Source organism: Conger conger, chromosome 2 (assembly GCF_963514075.1).
Source record: "Conger conger chromosome 2, fConCon1.1, whole genome shotgun sequence".
NCBI classification, from domain to species: Eukaryota; Metazoa; Chordata; class Actinopteri; order Anguilliformes; family Congridae; genus Conger; species Conger conger.
The window spans coordinates 53319442-53338600 of NC_083761.1; the positions used below are offsets into that span (position 1 = coordinate 53319442).

The 19159-nt window shown below is 44.4% G+C and overlaps 1 protein-coding gene across 1 annotated transcript; it reads left to right on the top strand.

Moving 5' to 3' along the window:
* Window positions 1-1087: 1087 nt before the first annotated feature.
* On the top strand, window positions 1088-7595 carry metrn (meteorin, glial cell differentiation regulator). Its single transcript, XM_061231585.1, has 4 exons — window positions 1088-1415; window positions 2805-3247; window positions 5158-5217; window positions 6407-7595. Exons 1-4 carry the CDS (start codon window positions 1315-1317, stop codon window positions 6718-6720), a joined length of 918 nt encoding a protein of 305 aa, XP_061087569.1. The 5' UTR covers window positions 1088-1314; the 3' UTR covers window positions 6721-7595.
* The last annotated feature ends 11564 nt before the right edge of the window (window positions 7596-19159 follow it).

Sequence of the window (19159 nt, forward strand, 5' to 3'; positions counted from 1 at the left end):
TTGGAGTTTTTGACTCAATAGAAATACGTAAAACATCTGGTGCCTGAAAGAAAGCAGAATACCCAAAGCTATTTGACTTTGTAATCAGTTTTAAAAGCGCGCAAAACTGGGAAACCGTGTGTATCCCTCCCCAAAAAAAGTTGCTGGCATTTGCTTTAAAGATACCCAGTAACAGTAGCTTACTGGGTAGCTTTAATATGTTAAATTGCTATATTTAGCTAAAATAATTTGAATGCAGGCAAATCAGATATTGCCATTGTTGTAGGCTGTCCAGAGATTAAAGCATGATGATATATGCCTACTCATAGTTATAGGATTATTGTATATTATAAGGACTGTAGTAAATGGTCTAAATAGACTAATATTGCTATATTGCATTGACCCTTGTTAATATGCTAAATTAATTAAAATCAACATTAAATTTAGCTAAACCTGTGGGGATATTGCATAGTGCACCTCAGTTTTGATAGTTCTTATTTAATGTGTTGTTGTTTACTCAGACAATTGTTTTGGCCATGCATATAGGCTCCCCTGATGCACCCAGCTGTGTGTGTAACTTATCTTGATTATGTGTGTCCTAGGGTGGATCCTAAACTCATTAATAAAATAGATCATTGCAGCCAGCCCAATCTGATGTCATCTATATTGTTTCTTTTGTTTAAACGGTCAGAGATAACATTTAGAAGGCTGGTAACCGACTGATAACCGCAATTTAAATATTTTAAACAAATTATAGCCTAACTCTAATACATTAACCCCTTCTTCAATTTTAAACCTGTCTATTAATGAGGGAGTGTCTACTGAATACTTAATTTGGCATCTTGTTTTTATTTGTTATTTTTTTACATTTATTTATTTAATTAGAAAAACTTGAATTTATTTCAGGTTTGATGTGTTTCTACGTGGAGGTTAGTCTGTTTCAATCTTCCTTGTCAATGTTTTGTCCAAGCCACACCTCTGGTACCCCGTGTCTGCTTTGTGAATGGTTTAAAGTTTCACCCCTCTTCGTTCCAATTGGACAGCGGATTCCCTGCCACACAGTAAAACTTCGGGCGTCTTTTCTATTCACTGGATTTGGTTAGGAAACAGTCATGGATCACTGACGTAGGATATGCGAATACTGCAGGGCAGATATCGTCGCTGTTTCGTGGATTGTAAACGCAGGATGAGTTCGATGTCGAACTATGGAGCTTTACGAATTGATTGATACTTACTAAGGAAGATTTAGGCTGCTCTGTAAATAGCCGATAATTAATATATTATCTACCACTTCTACTGCAATCCGAATTGCCCGAGTAACTCCCAGAGAGGAAAATGCTGCTTTTCTGGCTTTACACGGTGTGGATCCCGCTGCTAACAGTTTGTGACGGAGTTTTGTCCAGCTATTCAGAAGACCAGTGCAGCTGGAAAGGGAGGCAAGTACCTACAAGTTGGCCTATATAATTGATGGGTTAAACTATCTGGACCCAATGTAATGATTGTGATTTTTTATTTTGATTATAATGATGTTCGGTTGCCATAGGTGTCACTCATTTTATCATCCCAGTGGTCGGCAAATATTTTACGTTTGCACGTAGGCTAATTCGATAGCGTCTGTGGTTGATCGGAGGCTATGCGTGCTTTATCACACTAATCGCTCTGCACAGTTGTTACTCGGGCCGTTTAAACTCCAAGTGCCACCGCTGCTCGGATTTGCTTCGATGAGTCGGCGCAATAGAGGTTGGATAAGTTTTGCACTGCAGACCCGCAATGGAATGGAAAGCGGTGTTTCACCATTTCGAGTAGCTTATGGAACGTTGTTATATCAGCCATTCGTCGCAAAGATTATCTAAAACATCTCTGTTCACTGCATAATTTATCAAGATGCTAGCCTAATTTAAGTGTTTTGTTGCGAAAACGGCAAGTTTCGACATTTTAGTTTTTATACATATATTTTACCCGTTGTCTAATATTTTCCAAGCATTTTTACTTCAGTTATGTATCATAGCCACATTGCAATGGCCTATCACTAGGAGGATACTGCATAACCATTTATTGCGCCTCAACACAGGTGTATGTTTTTGCGGCTTCCCTCTTTGTTGTTTTTCTATCACTGCGGTGTGACTATAAAGGCGCGTAGAGCCGTAAAAAGAAGTGCTCTTAAATTCAGAGGGGGTCACTCAAACAGGGTGCTGAAATTCTCGCCTGACTCTTTAAAGAGCTCTTTAAAGTTGAAAGAACACTTGGGGAAGTGAGTAGATGAAACGATAAGACATTTGAATGCTTTAACCACGATGAGAACCGATGTATCATTGTGTTATAACGCGTTTCAATGTAATGCTGTAAAATAACATGGTGCTCTCTCAGACCGCATATAAATCTGAACTGAACACGATTTGAAATTGCATCCATGCTGAAGCCTTCTACTGTCAAAATGAGAGCTCTGCGTTTACTGCTGTGTTGTCAGCAGGCGGCGCCTCTTGCTATTCCTGGACGTACACTGAAATGGCACCACGACTTACTAGAGAAAATACTTTTTTTAAACTTTTTTTTTTTGTGCGCTATTACTTGATGTGGAAGTGACAATCATACCCACATCTGAAATATAATTACCAATATATAAATATACACATCCATATAATTTATATATCCAATAAATAAAACACATTTCTGGTTTTGGAAACCAACAGCATTCTTGCATTTGTCATGGTTGTAAAGGGGAAAATCGTTTTTGAATTATCAGGGTGGATGCTGGGTCTGTTGAAGGTTCACTGACTGGGATGTGGTTTTTAATGTAGTGTTCTCTCTGTCTCTTTCCCTTTCAGTGGTCTGTCTCAACAGCCTGGCAGTGTGGAACAAATCTCCCTGCACTGCGCCGAGGGGTCCCTGGAGTGGCTGTACCCCAAGGGGGCGCTGCGGCTCACTCTGTCCCCTCGTCTGCCCTCCACAGCGGTGGGCCCGGGGGCCGGTGGGCCCGGTGGCTCTGGCCACGTCACCGCCTGTGTAAAACCCGCTGAGAACTTCCTCGGGGCCCAGCTCTACCTGGAGCGAGACGGCGTCCTGGAGCTCCTGGTGGGTGACCGGCCAGATTCCCCCAGGCCGCCCCGGGTGCGCTGCTTCAGCCGGCAGCCCGGGGAGAAGGTGGCGCTCTTCCTGCAGGCCACCCCGCATCAGGACATCAGCCGCCGCATCGCAGCCTTCCGCTACGAGCTGAGAGGGGTGTGGAACGCGCGCCTGTCCTTGGACTCCGACCCTGTGAACAATGAAGGTGAGCATGTAGTGTAGTAGGGCTTTCAAACCTTTAATCGTGTCCAGCCCTGTTTCCTCTTTCCTTTGAATTGGGATGCCCCATCCACTGATGCAGTGTCCTCGGTCCCACCCAGAGAGTGCGGGTTAGCATGTAGCCGTCGGCCATTTCATTGCACTCTGCAAGCAGCTAGCTGGACTGCACAGTCATTGTGCATTGGGGACTGCGATAATCATGTAGCTGGTGCGGGCAGACTGCATTCCCTTATTGACCAGAAGGGAGTAGCTCTTGTGTGAGGAGGCGGTTAGGTCCCTACCCTGCCGAATGTAACACTCCCTCCCTGGGTAATGCTGCGGCCAACTATCCACTGTCCTGTGGGGCTGTCAGCCAAAACCAGCACTGGCGCAGTTGGGATATCATTCCTAGCCTGGGCCCCTCACTTTAGATGGACAAGCCCACTGACAGCCTTTTTTTTTTTTTTTATAATTTGATAAACTTCATAAAAAAAGGTTTTTGCAATAATCAGGTACCATGCAAATGCATTTAGAAAACTAAAAGATCTATTTTGCTAAGGCCTCAGGAAACGTATATTTTCCGATCACAGCTTCAGCAAATCGCTGATTACCATTACTTTATTACAAATTAATTTGGACCCAAATCCACTGTTATGTTAGACTCTGTATTGCACCCAAGCCCTTCTGCTGCTGGTGAAGTTTGTTACAGGACTCTATTGGCGAAACCTTCCTCTATCTCTGAGGCCCCTCGGCAAGAGAAGGTCCACTGAAGTCTCCCTGCTGGCCTGAGGATCGTTCCCCTGGCTTTCTGTGGAGGGGTGGGGGGCCCTGAACAATGGCCCAGTATGAGGGGGGCCTTGTACAGAGCCAGGCCTTTCATTCAGGCGCATGAGAGTTCGGGGATTAGCCGAGTTGCCCTGGCGACAGCGAGCCCTTTCATCAGCTGGGATGCTCCCCTTTGTTTTGTTTTTCCTCTGTAGGGATGCTTGTCTCCAGGAATTCACCCAGTCTGATTAGTGACTGGGGGAAGGGGGGTTCAGGGAGGGGAGAGGACAGCGTTAAGGCCATTCCGTAATGCGGGCGGGCGGGGGGGCGGGGGGGGGGACTCCTTGGAACAGCAAGCAGGCCATCTAAAAAAGAACCAACTTGCTTTTTTCACTCTCTTTCTGTGGCTTCAAAAGCTTCAATTAAACATTGGTGCCTCACCAGCCCCCTTTTTTGTGACTGACCATGAATCCTATGTAATTTAAGAAGGAATCTCACCCCCCTTTTGAGGGGGGAGGAAAAAAGCACATTTTCTTTTGAACTGCCCAGATTGTGAAACAGCTGTGGACCCAGTCGTCTAGGTAGCAGAGGAAGTGCCTTTTGGATGTGGTAGCTATATTTGGCACTCATTTGATTAGCTGGGCCATTTCACGCCTCTGTCCGGTCGGCTTTATTGGGCAGCGTTGACGCCGTCGTCAATGGCCGGGCCACGGAGGTGTTTTACGACCCCTTCAAAGCGTCTGGCCTGGAAGAACGCACGTTTAGGCGGGCATCTGGACTTCCCCTCGTCTCTCCAGTGCCCACCAGCAGACCGCCACCATAAATAAAATAAAAACAGCTGTTTTCTCTCTGGGTGGTGGACCACTACCCCTACCCTAGACTGTGACCAGGGTCCATTGCCCACACTCCGACTAAACGTCGTTTTATATTGGAACCAATCTGCTTTTGCAGTGTTTTGCCTTTTTTGTTGTATCTTTCACACCTTAATTGAATCCAATGTGGCTGGAAATGAAAGAAATGTGAGGAAACTGTTTGTTTGGTCATTTTCTGGATGTGGAGATGTTTTTTGTTTTTCCTGCTGTTGCTTCAGAGAGTATGATTAGTGAGCCTGCTTTGTTTCCCTGGCTGACGCTTTGTTGACTCTCTCCCCAGGCGCCTGCAGACCCTGCAATGACACTGAGATTCTGATGGCTGTCTGCACCAGTGACTTCGGTAAGTTGTTTTCTGGACCTTCCTGAACACACATCCTAATGCGTTTCACTGCTAGCAGGACTGGGCAGGGCCCTGGAACATCCTCTCAAGTACATGATTTAAAAAGGAAAAAACAATGAAGGTCTCCCCAGCGTTTGCTTAAGAGAGGTCCCACTCCACTTACTGTATTTCTGTGTGTGCTTGTGTGTGTGTTTGGGGTGGGGGGGGTGGGGTTTAGGGGGGTAGGGCGGGTTAGGTCTCAGGATATTTTCAACTACATCTAATCTTAAAAATCTAAATTAGATGCCTTTGTATTAAAAGTCCAGAAGGAAACTGATTATATGTATGGTTCTCTTGCATTTAATAAGGTAATGTACTGTAATGTAATTAAATGAAAAATGCAGGGTGATTACCCAGTGAGTAGTCCAAAGCTTTGTAGTGTCTAGCCAACATCCCAGGGGATGAAAACGGAGGATTAAGTTCAATAAGCGACTACAGCGCTCACTTAATCTCACTGATCCTCCAGCTGCTAATGTATGTGAGGGCCAGAGGTGAAACGGCAGTACTTTATCCACACCGTTTCAGAGGTCCAGCCCTTCTAGACACGGCAGTGGACTACTCGCAGCCACCTTAATTAAGATGTAATCAGACGTAGAGTGAGTGGAGGGCCCTTGGCAGCAAGGTCTGGGGGGATATCCTGGAGTATTGGCTTCTTAAATCTACTGAAATCTTCTCAGCACAGAAATGCATTCCAATATCCTTGTTTCTTTTCACAAGTGCCGGTATTAGTGTTATGCGATATACTGAGAAACATGTTGTTTTTTCACCACCGCCAAAACGGGTTGTGGTTTTAACACCAAGAGCCATAGTCCGCAGCTCTCACTTTGCTCTCCTCTCAAATCAAAGTTAAAACGGCATTCCCCCACACAATGAAAACACGTAAGGCTTTAAATGTGCACAGCTTTGAAATGATGAAATGATGGATAGACAGCCTTCTGAAAGAAACTGCTCTAGGTTTTAAAACTGATAGTAGCTGGTTGACCAGCTCATACCAGGCTAGACTGGCTTGGCCCTGCTGGTTGACCAGCTTGACCAGCTCAATTTTCAAGCAGGTCAAGCTGGCATAGCTGGATTTTACAGCAGGGTAGATAAATTGGTCATCTGTCATTGCTGGGCTTGTTTGTAACCTGACTGTCCTCTGTATCTACAGTGGTTCGGGGGAACATTCGCTCTGTGGCCGAAAACGAGGACCTGCATGTTTCTGTAATCAAAGTCAGCTCAACCCGGGTGTTCCGACAGAAGTACGCCCTGTTCTCGGGGGCGGGGCGTCTGACCAAGGCGGGTGAGATCCGCACCCTGCTGGAGTGCGGCGTCAGGAATGGCGCCGGAAGCTTCCTCTTCACCGGCAGGGTTCACTTTGGAGAGGCGTGGCTGGGCTGCGCACCGCGGTACAAGGACTTCCAGCGAGTCTACAGTCTGGCCAAGGAAGCCAGACAGATCCCCTGCGAGCTGGCGTCTGACTGACCCCTGCCCTTTTGCGTCCGCCAACCGGGATCAGGGTGAGAATGAACCGTGGGTGTGAACCGCTCCAGTGTGGCCCGCGTCGCCACAGTCTGGCAAGAGAGGAAGTCCATGGTCACATGGTGGAAGTCTCCTGTGTCTCACCCCATTGGGCCCTTTGATGTTTCTCACTGAAAGATAATGGGGAGGGACAGAAATGGACGCTTTCGACATGTTCCCAACGAGAAATTCTCCTTCTGCTGAGCCCCTCTGAGAACCAGACATAAAAAAAAAAAACCCATTTCAGGTGAAGAGCTATGAAGTTCTGACTTGCTGGGTTGTCCTCCAGTAATGGACATCAGAGTATTGACAGATACTCTCGTGTTCAGGAGGAAGAGCTGCAGTTTGGCTGGCAGGCAAGACATTTCTAGAACCTTTTTGGATAATAAGAGAAAATGAGAAATGAGAAGAGAAAACATTGAAGCTCACCACCCAGTAAACTAGCTACATCTTCCACAGGTTACGCTCTGTGGCAAACAGGTCAAAGTACTCAGGAAATAGACGACTTTGGTATGTTTATTATATCACCTTTGGATGTGTACTGCACTGTTTATATCTGTGGGTGTCCACTATGTTATCCACCGACCAAAGCCCAGCTCATTCCATGATGCGAGGCTGGCGTGTTAGAGAACATTTTAATTGTTTCATGAGATTCTTGAGTTTTTCATGCAAATTTGTTTTGAAACGGTCTATCTTAACATCTAAGAAGGTTTGCAGGAAATCGTTCTTTCATTGTTTTATGAAATGGTTGAGAACTGACACATAAGTAAGCAACTCTCACCCCCTTGTACTCCAATATCTAATTTCTGTATTTGAGAGGACAATGATTTATACTCAGATATTGGGGAGGGAGGGGGGGGGGGGGGGGGGGGGTGAATTCTTTTGATTTGCACTGTTGAAGAAAAGGGAATCAGCAGGAAGGATGGATGCTGTGCGCACTGAAGAATCTGGAAACCAAAAGAAAATTTGATTATATGTAGCGTAGACGTATACTCAGAATTTAATATATAATGATGACACCAACTACCGCTGTAAGTTTGGGAGCTTGTGAAGCCTGGCAGAGCAGTGTTAAAAGACAAACGGTATTATGCCTGGCCCTCTAGTTGCCCTGCTGTTTTATTATTTTATTTGATTGTGTTTTAATTGTACACAGGGAATTTTGTGCATTATGAACACCCTGTATAAACAACTTTGTGTTATTGTTTTTTCTTAAGTGCATAAAGTATGATATCTCTCCAGACCAAGCAGTCAGTACTATTGATACCAGTTCAAAATCTCCAAATGTTCCCATGAAATTGTTTCACTACTGCAAAGCTGTCTGTTGTGTGTTTTTATGTTTTTATGTGGTTGATCAATGTTATTACTTTTTCATTTTGTTTCTTGTTGACCATAACCATGCACTTCCTTGCCCTGCCATTATTCTATCTTTTTTTTACCCGTGAACTTAATTCTCATGTCAAAAAGAAATCAATGAAGCTAGATTTAAAAAGTCTTGTGATCAAAATTTACTGTAAATTAAGTCTATGAAGATCTGCTGCCATCAATTATGCTTTTGAAGAATGCCACCAAAACTTGTCTTGACTAGAGGAACCAAGTTTTTAAAGTATGTGACACTGATTCGAGTTCAGTTGGGTATAAATCAGAAGCCTTTGAGTTCGCACTGCTCCTGTGAAAGAAAGAAAGAAGGTACTGGCCTATTAGACACGGGCAGTGATTCTCAGACGGTCGAAAGACCAGAAACTCCAGACCAGTGGTCCAAGGAAAGGGTACATGCTTATAGGAATGCTACATTTGGATATCCACTGTTCAAAACATGTTCAAACTTTGAATTGTTCAGTGTGAACTTTGAATTGTTGCTGTTGGAAGGTCTGAAATGTGTTATTTTTATTTTTCTGTGTTCTGTGGTCCATCCGAGTTTTCCTCTAATTTTAAGTGGTTAGCCATTTGAAAGCTGCTGCCAGCTCTACATCGAGGGAAGAAAGGCTGTCATGAGTTGTGGTTTGCTTGTTGTGGCAGTGATGTGCAGAGCAGTGTGAATCATGACCTCTGTTGCCCATGCTTTTGCTCTGGCCATGAGTGTGTATCAGGACAAAGGTCGGTCTGACTTCATGCGTTCCACTGAGTCATAAAACAAACCCAAGCAATGCCATATAATAGCAGAACAATAGGGGGGCTGGCACAAGAAGAATTAAATTGTCATGAGCCAACTTCTGTCTGTTCACGTCTTTAATGTGCACTAAATTGATGAAGGGAGGGGGATATACCAAATTAAGGAGGTGTTTTGTAGATTTTTTTTTTTTAAAGAGCTGAAGACTGCCAGTTTTCTTGTGTTACTTTGCAAATGTAGAGTATTTTATTTTTCTTCACTCCAGTCTCTTAACAGGTCTGGCTAAATGGAAGGCTTGATTTCAATGTGAATGTAAATATACTGTATATAAGAAAGAAAACAAAACATGTGTTGTGTATATATGTTGTGAGGTGGTTGTCTGTGATATGTGTTATAAATGTGTTGAAAAAAACTCATAACTGTTGTGGATTTATTGTCCTCTTAGCATCCTCTTGCATCGTGGGCCTCAGCTCTGTGGTATGATGTTTATGAGGTCATGAAATCTCTCACCCAGCATTGGTTGCTTGGCTTAACTCTTTACCCATGAGTAATTAAAACATCATGGCCCCTTAACCACAACTTGACCCTCACTCTCCCTCCCCCATTCTATAGGACTGATCCCATCGTCGTTCACACGAGAAAGGGCCTGTCCCCATTTTATTATATGGAATATCTCAAACAATATCCCTGCTCCAAAGAGATAAATTGATATTATTTATATTGGTTTAGGTGAAGAAATAAAATACTCTGTGGCTCCCAGAAGCACCAACTAACAATTATGAATAAATCAAATTTGACTTGCTTTCTTTCATAATAAATGGCTAAATATGATAAACCTTGTAAAATAATTATTTTTTATACACCATATGTGGTTTGCAAATATGCAAATGAGCATACCATCACGAATATAACATTTCTATGCCACTGACCATAGACCCCAGAAGTAATGATAAATCTCTCTAGGATCAAAATGACTTGCAACAGAATGTTTTCATGGCCTGATATCCACACAGCAGGAAAATTCCTCATTGTTGTTTGGTAAAAGTAAAAGTAAAAGTATTGGTGAATGCTTAGAGTAAGGTCGAGGACGAGAACACGGTGTTCAGGATGCTGAGTGTGTGTGTGTTTGAGTGTGTGACTCACATCCAAAAAAGCGATCCCTGGAGGCCAGTGTGAGGGGGAAAAAAGGAGAAAAAAATTACCGTTGGGACCGTTGTTCGGTGCGGCCATTTTTTCCTTTTCAGGAATCAGGAAGCAATAAATTCCCATTAAGGGACTCTGCTGCAGCTATTAAACAGAGGAAAGCGGTCACACAGTCGCCCAGTCTGCCGGCATGCCCGCCTGGCTGCCATTCACGGATAAAGCGGGGACGCACACTCACACACAAGCACAGAAAGAAAGGGACTCTGAGCATTCCTGGACTCCGTCCAGCTCATGCAGTCTCTGGAAGCTGGGCCGTAAGCCGGCTTCCCTTTTCAGCGGTGTGTCAATGGCCCCGGCAATTTACGGCCTCGGCCCAGGACGGGCCCTGCCAGTGCGACTGGCCCTGCCGGCGAGAGAGGCCAGCAGAGAGTTAAGACCCCGCTAGTCTCCCGTCTGCTCCAGTTCCCCCGCAAAGTCCCCTTCTGCCTGAAAAGAGTGGGTGAACACACATAGAACTGTTTTAATTCCCTGGTCATGCCCACTCTATTAAACTTGTCCTGCTGTCTCTTTCTGATTGAATAAACTGTCTTGGATCCTCTCCTGCGCCTCGGTTTTCTCCATCCCCCAGATTCTCTCTCCAAGTCTAGCCCAGATTTGTCCATTAAATCAGGCTTATGTGGTCCCCCTTTTCAAGAAACAGACTGCTGTTTGAGAGAATAGCTTGAATGTTTATGCACGGTTCATGGAGACTGTTAATGATTCCGAGCAGCAAGCGAGAGCTGAGCAGAAGTTGAATTACCAGAAGCTCGATGCAGTTGAGGTGATGTCAAAAACAGGAAGCAGAGGGGAAGGGGTAGACAGGGAGGTGGAGATTGTTGGGAGGGGTGCGGACTTCCGTAGGCCCCAGTGGGAGTCAGGGGGGAAGTGGATGGAGCCCAGCCCCTGAGCATTGAGGGCAGGCTGGGCAGACTTCTTCAGGACACTCCCTGGACATTCACAACAGCCCATTAAAATGTATCCCCATCAGCCACTCTTCTATTAGTGAACAGCTTTGGCAGAGATATGATGTTGTTGGGAAGGCATACATGTTAATATCAGGTTTATTTGATTATTTTGGGAACTACTGTAGCATTGCAACAGTAGCTCAAACTGTCGTTCTTTTTTGTTAGAAGGGTTGCTCATTCTCTCAAAATACCCTTTGAATGCATATGAAAGCAAATTGCCTCAAAGTACTTTGCGCATGATCATTTCTGAACGATAGTCCCCAAAGAGAGAACAGACCCTTTCTTCTTCATCCAAAGCGTGTTTATGTTTTTGTCTCGTTTTACTTCAATGGTCTGTCTCACTCTCTCTTGCTCTCTCTCCCTCTCCTCCCCCCTCCCTCTCTCCCTCCCCTCCCCCCTCCCTCCCTCTCTCTCTCTCTCTCTCTCTCTCATAGTGTCTTTCGGCACGAGGCTTTGCGAGCTCCTCGCTGTGTTTTCTTCAAGGTGTGCTGCCTCGTGTCTGTCTGACTGCTCTGACCCGCGATGGCCGCCGTGCTCTGTGTGTCGACAGCGAGGCTGCCCTGTGGCGGGCGCGCCGGGCCCGACGGCCACTTTGAACAAACAAGATAAGGCCCGGCAGCAGGGGCAGAGTGTGGGCAGGAAGAGGGAGGGGCAGGCTCCACATGACTCTGTTTGTGCTGCGAGATGATGATAGCGCTCAAAACAGCCGAATAAAACTCAAATCACCCGCGCTCTGGCGTGCGGCCAGGCTGTTGTTTTTCAACATAAAGACGACAACTACATGTTTCCAGTGCCCCTGTTTTTTCTCTTCTCCATGGACAGTGATGAATGAAAGGAGAAGAGCTACTGTTGAAAACTCTAGCCTGACACGTGCAGAAAAGGGTAATGCAGTGTTATGAAGGGTAAGCTTACCATTTACAATTTGGTATTTAGCAGAAGCTCTTATTCAGAGCAACTTATAAAGTAGTTCAGCATCAGGAGTGGACATTCAATACTGGCAGGGTCAATGATTAACCGAGGACTGAGGGTTTTTTTTTTGCATTCATTCCTTTTTTCCGGGTGCAATTTTCCATCACCATAGTAGCAGGATATAATGTTTGAAAGCGGAAAAACTGTTCCTTCACTGTTCGCTCTGTATCATCTACTTTAAGATGCTTTAGCGACACCAGTTCCTTATTTTGCATCATGTGGGTGGTAAAACAACTGTGGGGGGACATGCTTATGCTACAAGAAATAAGCTAATGTCAGTGTCCTTTTCAGGACAAGTGTCCAGTGGACCAAATGCATAATAGTTTCTCATTCTAAAAATGTGCTATCTCTGAGAAACGTTGATAGAATGTCCATTGTTTACTTAAAATTTCTCTGGAGGCATGATCATTGCTGTCCGTTTCACCATTATACTTCTACAAAAGTACTTGCACATAGAAATTCTATCATCTATGCTTTGTATAGGCTCTATCGAACATGATGAGCCCAAGTACAACCATAACTGACCAGTATTTGTAATGTGGTTGCAGAGAAAATATGTTACCCCAAACCTTGTGTAAGAAAATTCTGTATCTCATCAAAGAATCGACTACGGGTATGTTATTGAAGTGACGACTAAAAAAGATTTTAGCTAATGACATTGTGTTCCCAATGGTGTGTAATTTGTTAGGATTGCATAAAACAACACAGCATATTGTGCCTGTGTAACAAAACTGTAGCAGTCCCTTTGCGCTTCGGCAAAAAAAATATTTTGCGAGGCGACTTTCAATGACGTGACCCCCATTTTATATAGGTGAGCATCAAAATTCATTCATTATCCTAACCCGCTTATACTGAACAGGGTCGCAGGCATGCTGGAGCCTATCCCAGCATACATTGGGCGAAAGGCAGGAATACACCCTGGACAGGTAGCCAGTCCATCGCAGGGCACACACACCATTCACTTACACACTCATACCTATGGGCAATTTAGACTCTCCAATCAGCCTAACCTGCATGTCTTTGGACTGTGGGAGGAAACCGGAGTACCCGGAGGAAACCTACGCAGGGAGAACATGCAAACTCCGCACAGAGAGGCCACAGCCGGCGAGGATTCGAACCCAGGACCTCCTTGCTGTGAGGCGGCAGTGCTACCCACTGCACCATCCGTGCCGCCTAAGCATCTAAACGCATTCTCAAATTATTGTATTATTCAGTATGCTTGTAAATAAGGAGCCAGCCTGCTTTTGAATAATAAATAGCATGTGAAATTATGGAATGTGTTTGTCTTGTCATTGGGGGTTGGGTATTTCACAAAAACTCAATTAATATATTAGTATACAAGATGTTATTATTGTGATTATTATACTTATTTTTTATGATCTTCTCGACCTGTTGCTGTCCGAGGATAGCTGCAAGGAGTGGGAGTTTGGGACAGAGAGGTATGGGAGGGTGACATGCAGGGGGAAGTGTGAACAGGATAAAAAAGGATTTTTCAGGATAAAAAGCGCTGTATAGTTTAGTAAGTAAATGGCAGTATTTTAGACTTCATAAGAGCCATACTATAATTTCCAAATGAAAAACAATGTAGAATGCTCATTTTTGGTTATATTTTTCTCAAATCTGAATAGGGATTTGTCCAGTGTTGTGACTTGGCTCCATTGTGTTTCTAAGTGCACCAGCCACAGCTACAATAATCTGTATCCACTCAAAAACAGAAAATCTTTCCACTTTTACTGCTTCTACTGTGTTTGAGCTTCTGTAACTTTGTTTTAGTGATATTGGGAGTAATTCTGCCCCTTGGAAAGCAAGTTACCTTTGTTACCTTGTTACCTTTCAGAAGAGACCAGGGTTATGCCTGTAGTCAAAAGGGTTCAAGAATAGTAGCCATTTTATTTTGGGTATGTCATTTTTAAGCTTGTGTCAAGAAAAGGGGGAATACTTAAGGGGTTACCCTCCAAGTGCCTTGAAAACAAGTGGATTGACAGGAAGGAATAGACTATGGACTATACATATAAACTCAGGATAAAGCAGACAGACATGAAACGTAATACAAAGCAAGCAAAAGGAGAGCAACATAGTTATAACACTACACTCTCAGAAAAAATACCCTATGTAGTTCACGGGTCCTTTGTCAAGCAAAATGTTTCTTTGTCTAGGAACATTCACACTTCACACCTATGATAGAGGGTTCCATAAATAACAAAAATGGCTCCCCTATGGAGACGAGCTAAAGAACCCTATTTTCTGTGAGTGCAACTATAAGTGTGAGTTGGGGGCTTATCATGCTTCTGTATTATGCAGACCTAGGTCAAAGATGTGATTGTTTGGATTCAAATACTTTTTTCTTTTTTGACTGGTACTGGTACTTTGCTTGACTGGTGCATTGGAATCCATAAAATTCTCCCAAAAACTGCTAACCCTGCTTTCTAGTCCTGGTTGGCCCAACTGCACCCGGCAAGATCAAATAAGCACAGAAAAGAATTAGATTTCAAAAGGATTATATAGTTGACCCAGGTCTGGTGTTATGTGCATAGCAGATACTTAAGAAGTAAGGAATATTGGTACACTAATGGACTAATGGATATTCTGTTTCACACACACACACACATACACACACACACGTAAACTCAAGTGGTAAGAAAGAATTGCAGCTTTTCACAATCAAGCAAACTTCCCATTTTTCCTTAAGCTTACCCTGAATCACGCAGAAATGTAGGGAAGCCTAGATGCACCACTATCTGCATTCCTATGCTTAGTGTGGGAACTGACCTATTGGTGTAAATGTGGCGTAGTCACGCAGGTATTGCTCCAGAAATGACCAGAGACATGTGTTAAAGCCCAGCAGGGCTTATTCAGGTTTGCAGTAATCTCGGCCGCGGTACAGCCGGTGCGTGCGGCCGTGGGCTCTGACTGATCTGGGATCAAGGCTGAGGCACGTCCTCAGGCCCGGCTCAGCCCGAGGGGAGCTCAGATCACCGCTGCCTGATGAATGGGGGTCGGCCTTGAAGCTGACAGGAGAGGTCAGAGCAGCGCCTCAGATGCCGGGCGAGAGTGCATTTATGTGGACGTGTTATCCCTCTGAAGAGCCGGGGTGAGCGCAAGGGTCTACTTTTGTTCCTCAAGAGGCTGCAGATGGCTGTAATCCTCTGTAGAATGTGGAGAATCAATCGGAGTGGCGTGATGGTGCGGGTGGCTTGTGTGTGTATGTGTGTAAGCGTGTGTGTGTGTGTGTGTGCTGGGAGGGGGCAGGGGGGCGGGCATGGCATGGGGAGGGGACGACAAAGGGCTTTAAAGAGGCAAGAAAAGGAGTTTCATGGTAGGGGGGTCTTTACATGAAGAAGGAAACGGGTCCAGTTTTCCCGCCAAAAACGACAAGGCGATGAAAGACGAGGCAGCATGAATGAGTGGCCCTGGGCTCCCCCGCTCTCTTAGTCCGGCTGCAAACAGCTGCTCCCTCTGAGGCAGTGAAGCTGCCTGATTCATGAGCAACCTGCGGGGGCTGGATCAAAAACAACCACAAAGAACTGAAACCAGGGCTGAGAATTCTCACACTTTCTGAGCACGTGCGGATCAGTCTTCTCTGGGAAACAGGGATATCGACTCCGGACCCTCGCTGATGAACAGAATTTGCGCCAGTCCTTCACATAAAAATAGGAAAAGAGGACGCCCGCACTCTTGGTGTCAGTGTCTGACACTGATGAAGCCCTGATGAGAAAAATGTCAGATTTTGTATTTGCATGTAAGACTGCAGGCTTCATCTATTTTTACGTGACTGCATTAGGTCAGTGACAATTGCATGGGATTTGCTCCAGTTTTCTACATTTCCCAATCCTTCACAGCCATCAACTCAACGAGATGCTCAAAATTGAACAGTGACATGATACTGGCTGCTGCTGTTACAGTTGAATTTTCATGATTTGTACAGATTTGTACCTTTTAGGGTGTTGCTGGGTAGTTCAGCTCATGTAAATAGGTGTTCATGTGTTTAGATACTGCTTTCTGCAAAACATATAGTTTAGTTTAGAAACAGAGCAGAGATGAAACACGCGGAGAGAGGATTTAGTAATGTGCAATATAAGAGGGATGTGCTAAAAGAAAAGGGCAATAAGAAGTATTACATGCATGCTACATGACTCCCCCCCCCCCCCCCCCCCACCCAAAAAAATCTAATTCTGTTGAAATGCTATGTATTAATAGAAAAGCTGCAATAAATTCATGTGTATTTAATGTTAAAATACAACCATTTTTGCCATCCCTACTACTGCCCTTCTGGTTAAGAGAAAAGGCCTTGAGGAATGACCCTGTGCGTCTACGTAAGTGTGTGCAGACTGGATAGGCTGAGGGGTTGTTTTCCGCACTTCACCTGCTGTTGGCCCACTGCTGCAGACAGACGAGGGACAGCCTGGTACTGGCTTTCACTTCCACCCCGAACTGAACCCCCCCACCCCCACAGACACACACACTCTCGAAATGCTCTCCAGTCATCCTATGGGAACTGCAGGATATGAGTGGCCCACATGCTACAGTAATGAGGTAAGTACATGGTAATGTAAAAACTTCTTCTTTTTTTTTTTTATGCCACATATTTTTAGTGACATAAGCTTGACAAAGTAAAGGCTCCACTTTAGTTTTATCAATTTTATACCAGTTCACAGTCCCAGAAATATTTTTCAACTGAATTCTGTATTTCTTGAAGTTTTGTCCTCGGCCAAAAGCTTGTAAATAGCATTTCAGGTTATGGACTGGACTGCTGGCCCAGCTCCCAGAATCTGCAATGGGGAGACACACCTGGCTTTCCACCTCAGTATGAGCCTGGAGATTAAAATGGAGGATTGAGGTTCTCACAGGGGAAATGTCAGCGAGGGAAACAATGGACATAAACTTCCCTGAGCGTGTGCGACCCCTCTAGCCCCTCACTTTCTGTAGGCAGCTGTTTTAACCTCTGCCCTTAGTCCTGTAATGACTGGAGTCTGTCCCAGCCTTCTCCTCCCTCTCTCTATTGCAGGCCCGCCTCAGGTTACTGCCTGAATCTTCCTGTTTTCTCCGACTGAATTATTAAGGGGGTAAGTGCTGAAGGTGTAGGGCAACCTATTGTTATTCTTTGGTTTTCTCTCTATCTCTATTTGCTCTGCTGCTAAAAATGGTTTAAAATCTATACATCCTTAGGAGCTTCAGAAACTTGTCTGATTTGTGCAGGACAATGAGCTGAACTGAACTGAATGGAAAAATGGCCACATAGTTTTTATTAAACAAAGGTGGAGGTCAGAAATGTTCCATAAACATGTTCTAATTTGCACAAATTCTACAGTGATTCTGACCTAAATTAACAATCCCCCACGTTAATCCATTTCAAACTTAATTCAAACATTATACTGCATTGACCTCACACCTAGTGATTATTTTTACGTTTAAATGTCATTGATATGACTTCCTTATACCTCCAGAATCCTCCGCCCAGAATCCAGAAGGTAAACAGGAAGACTGACAGTTCAAGAGTGATGATCTATTTATTACCAATTGAGGCAATGTATCATGCAATGTATGAGTAACAAACATGCTAGCTACCATTTTAATCCTATTTGTGAAGTATACCCCAACTGATACATGTTTAGATGTTTAGCTTCATAAAAACTGCTAAACAACATAGCAAACACTTCACATTTAAAGATTCTCATCAATTCCAATTTTGTGGATTTAACTAGCTGTATAGTTATGATATTTGTTTTCTACAACATTTTTGTATATCTTTATCAAGAGTACCATTAATTCATAAACAATGGATTAATTAATCAATAAGTAAATAAACCTAAACATATTCCAAAACCCTCAGACAATATGTAAAACTGTAATGACCAGCAATGTAGTGCAGCATAGATCCCAGTAAGTGGGAGATGGGGTGATTACGGGGGTGATCCGGGGCTGGGTTCAACTTTAACACCTTCCCTTCCCTTGCTTTCTTCCCTCGAGCAAGGTATTTCCCAAATTTGTTCCACAAAGCCAGAGAGGGCCTGCACACCTTGGTAGAGTTTTTTTGCAGGTGCAGCTTTTTTTGAGGTTAAACGTTTGAAAAAGTAAGGAAAAAGCGCAACACTGCTACTTTACAGAGTCACCACTTTATTTCCCAAATTTGTGACATGCAACAAGTAAACTTAACAGGTGCACTATCAGGGAGGATCGGGAGATGAACAAAACAAAATGGTTTTGTAACGAGGGAGCAAGGAAATACAATTGCTCCCTCCCCTTTCATAATTCGGAACTGAGCCCCATTCGGTGTGGCCTCCATATTTCATCCTTCCATGTTGCCAATTCCTCCCTTGAAGCAAGCGAAGGGAACGTCAGGAACAAAGCATACAACTTGGAATCGAACCCAGCTGTGGAAGGGCTCCACAGTTCCAGGCACCCCTCAGCTGACTGTGTGTAATGCTGCAAAGAGAGAAAAAGGGGGAGTGTGTGTGGAGAGTCGTCCACCGCCGCCTGCCTGTCCCTCCCCTCTTACACACTGTCTGTGCCCGTCTGCACAAATCTGCCCGGCTTGGCTCCACCTGTTGCTGCTTGGAGCTGCACTCCTCGGTCCAGGGTCCGTGTGGGCTGGAATGCTCCCCTAATTAAGACAGGGATTAAGCAGCGCACTGTGGGAACTGCCCAGAGTGTGGGAAAGAGAGTGGCTCCCCCTCTCCCTCTAACTCACTCTCCCAGTCCCCCTCTCTCTGTCCCAGACCTGTTCAAGTGGCTGCTCCGCTCTGTCTCTCCCTGCCTCTCCAATGCTCACATTCAAGAGGTGTTTTGAGAGGCACTGACAAGTGACACAAGGATTGCCAAAGTTTGTATTTCAGAATTGCGTAGAGCAAAAGTAGAGCAGGTGTCCACAAACTCTTTCAATGATTCTCTTTCTCAAACACCATGGATGGATTGGTAAAGTTGCAGAATTTCCAGCCTGACGCAGAATAATGTGCTAGAACCTGTTTTTTGAATGACGGAAACACCTTTATAAAGTAATTGTAGTGTTGAATGCGGCAAACAATAAATGTTACACTCATAATTACACGGCTGTGCACACGTTTTTCGAACCTCTTGTGCTTTTAAGAACAACAGCCTCTTAAATGTAGTTCTAGGTTAAAGGAGCTATTGTGTTTTAGAAAAGCATTTTACCAGGTTTTTGATCTGCAACAAGAATAGACGC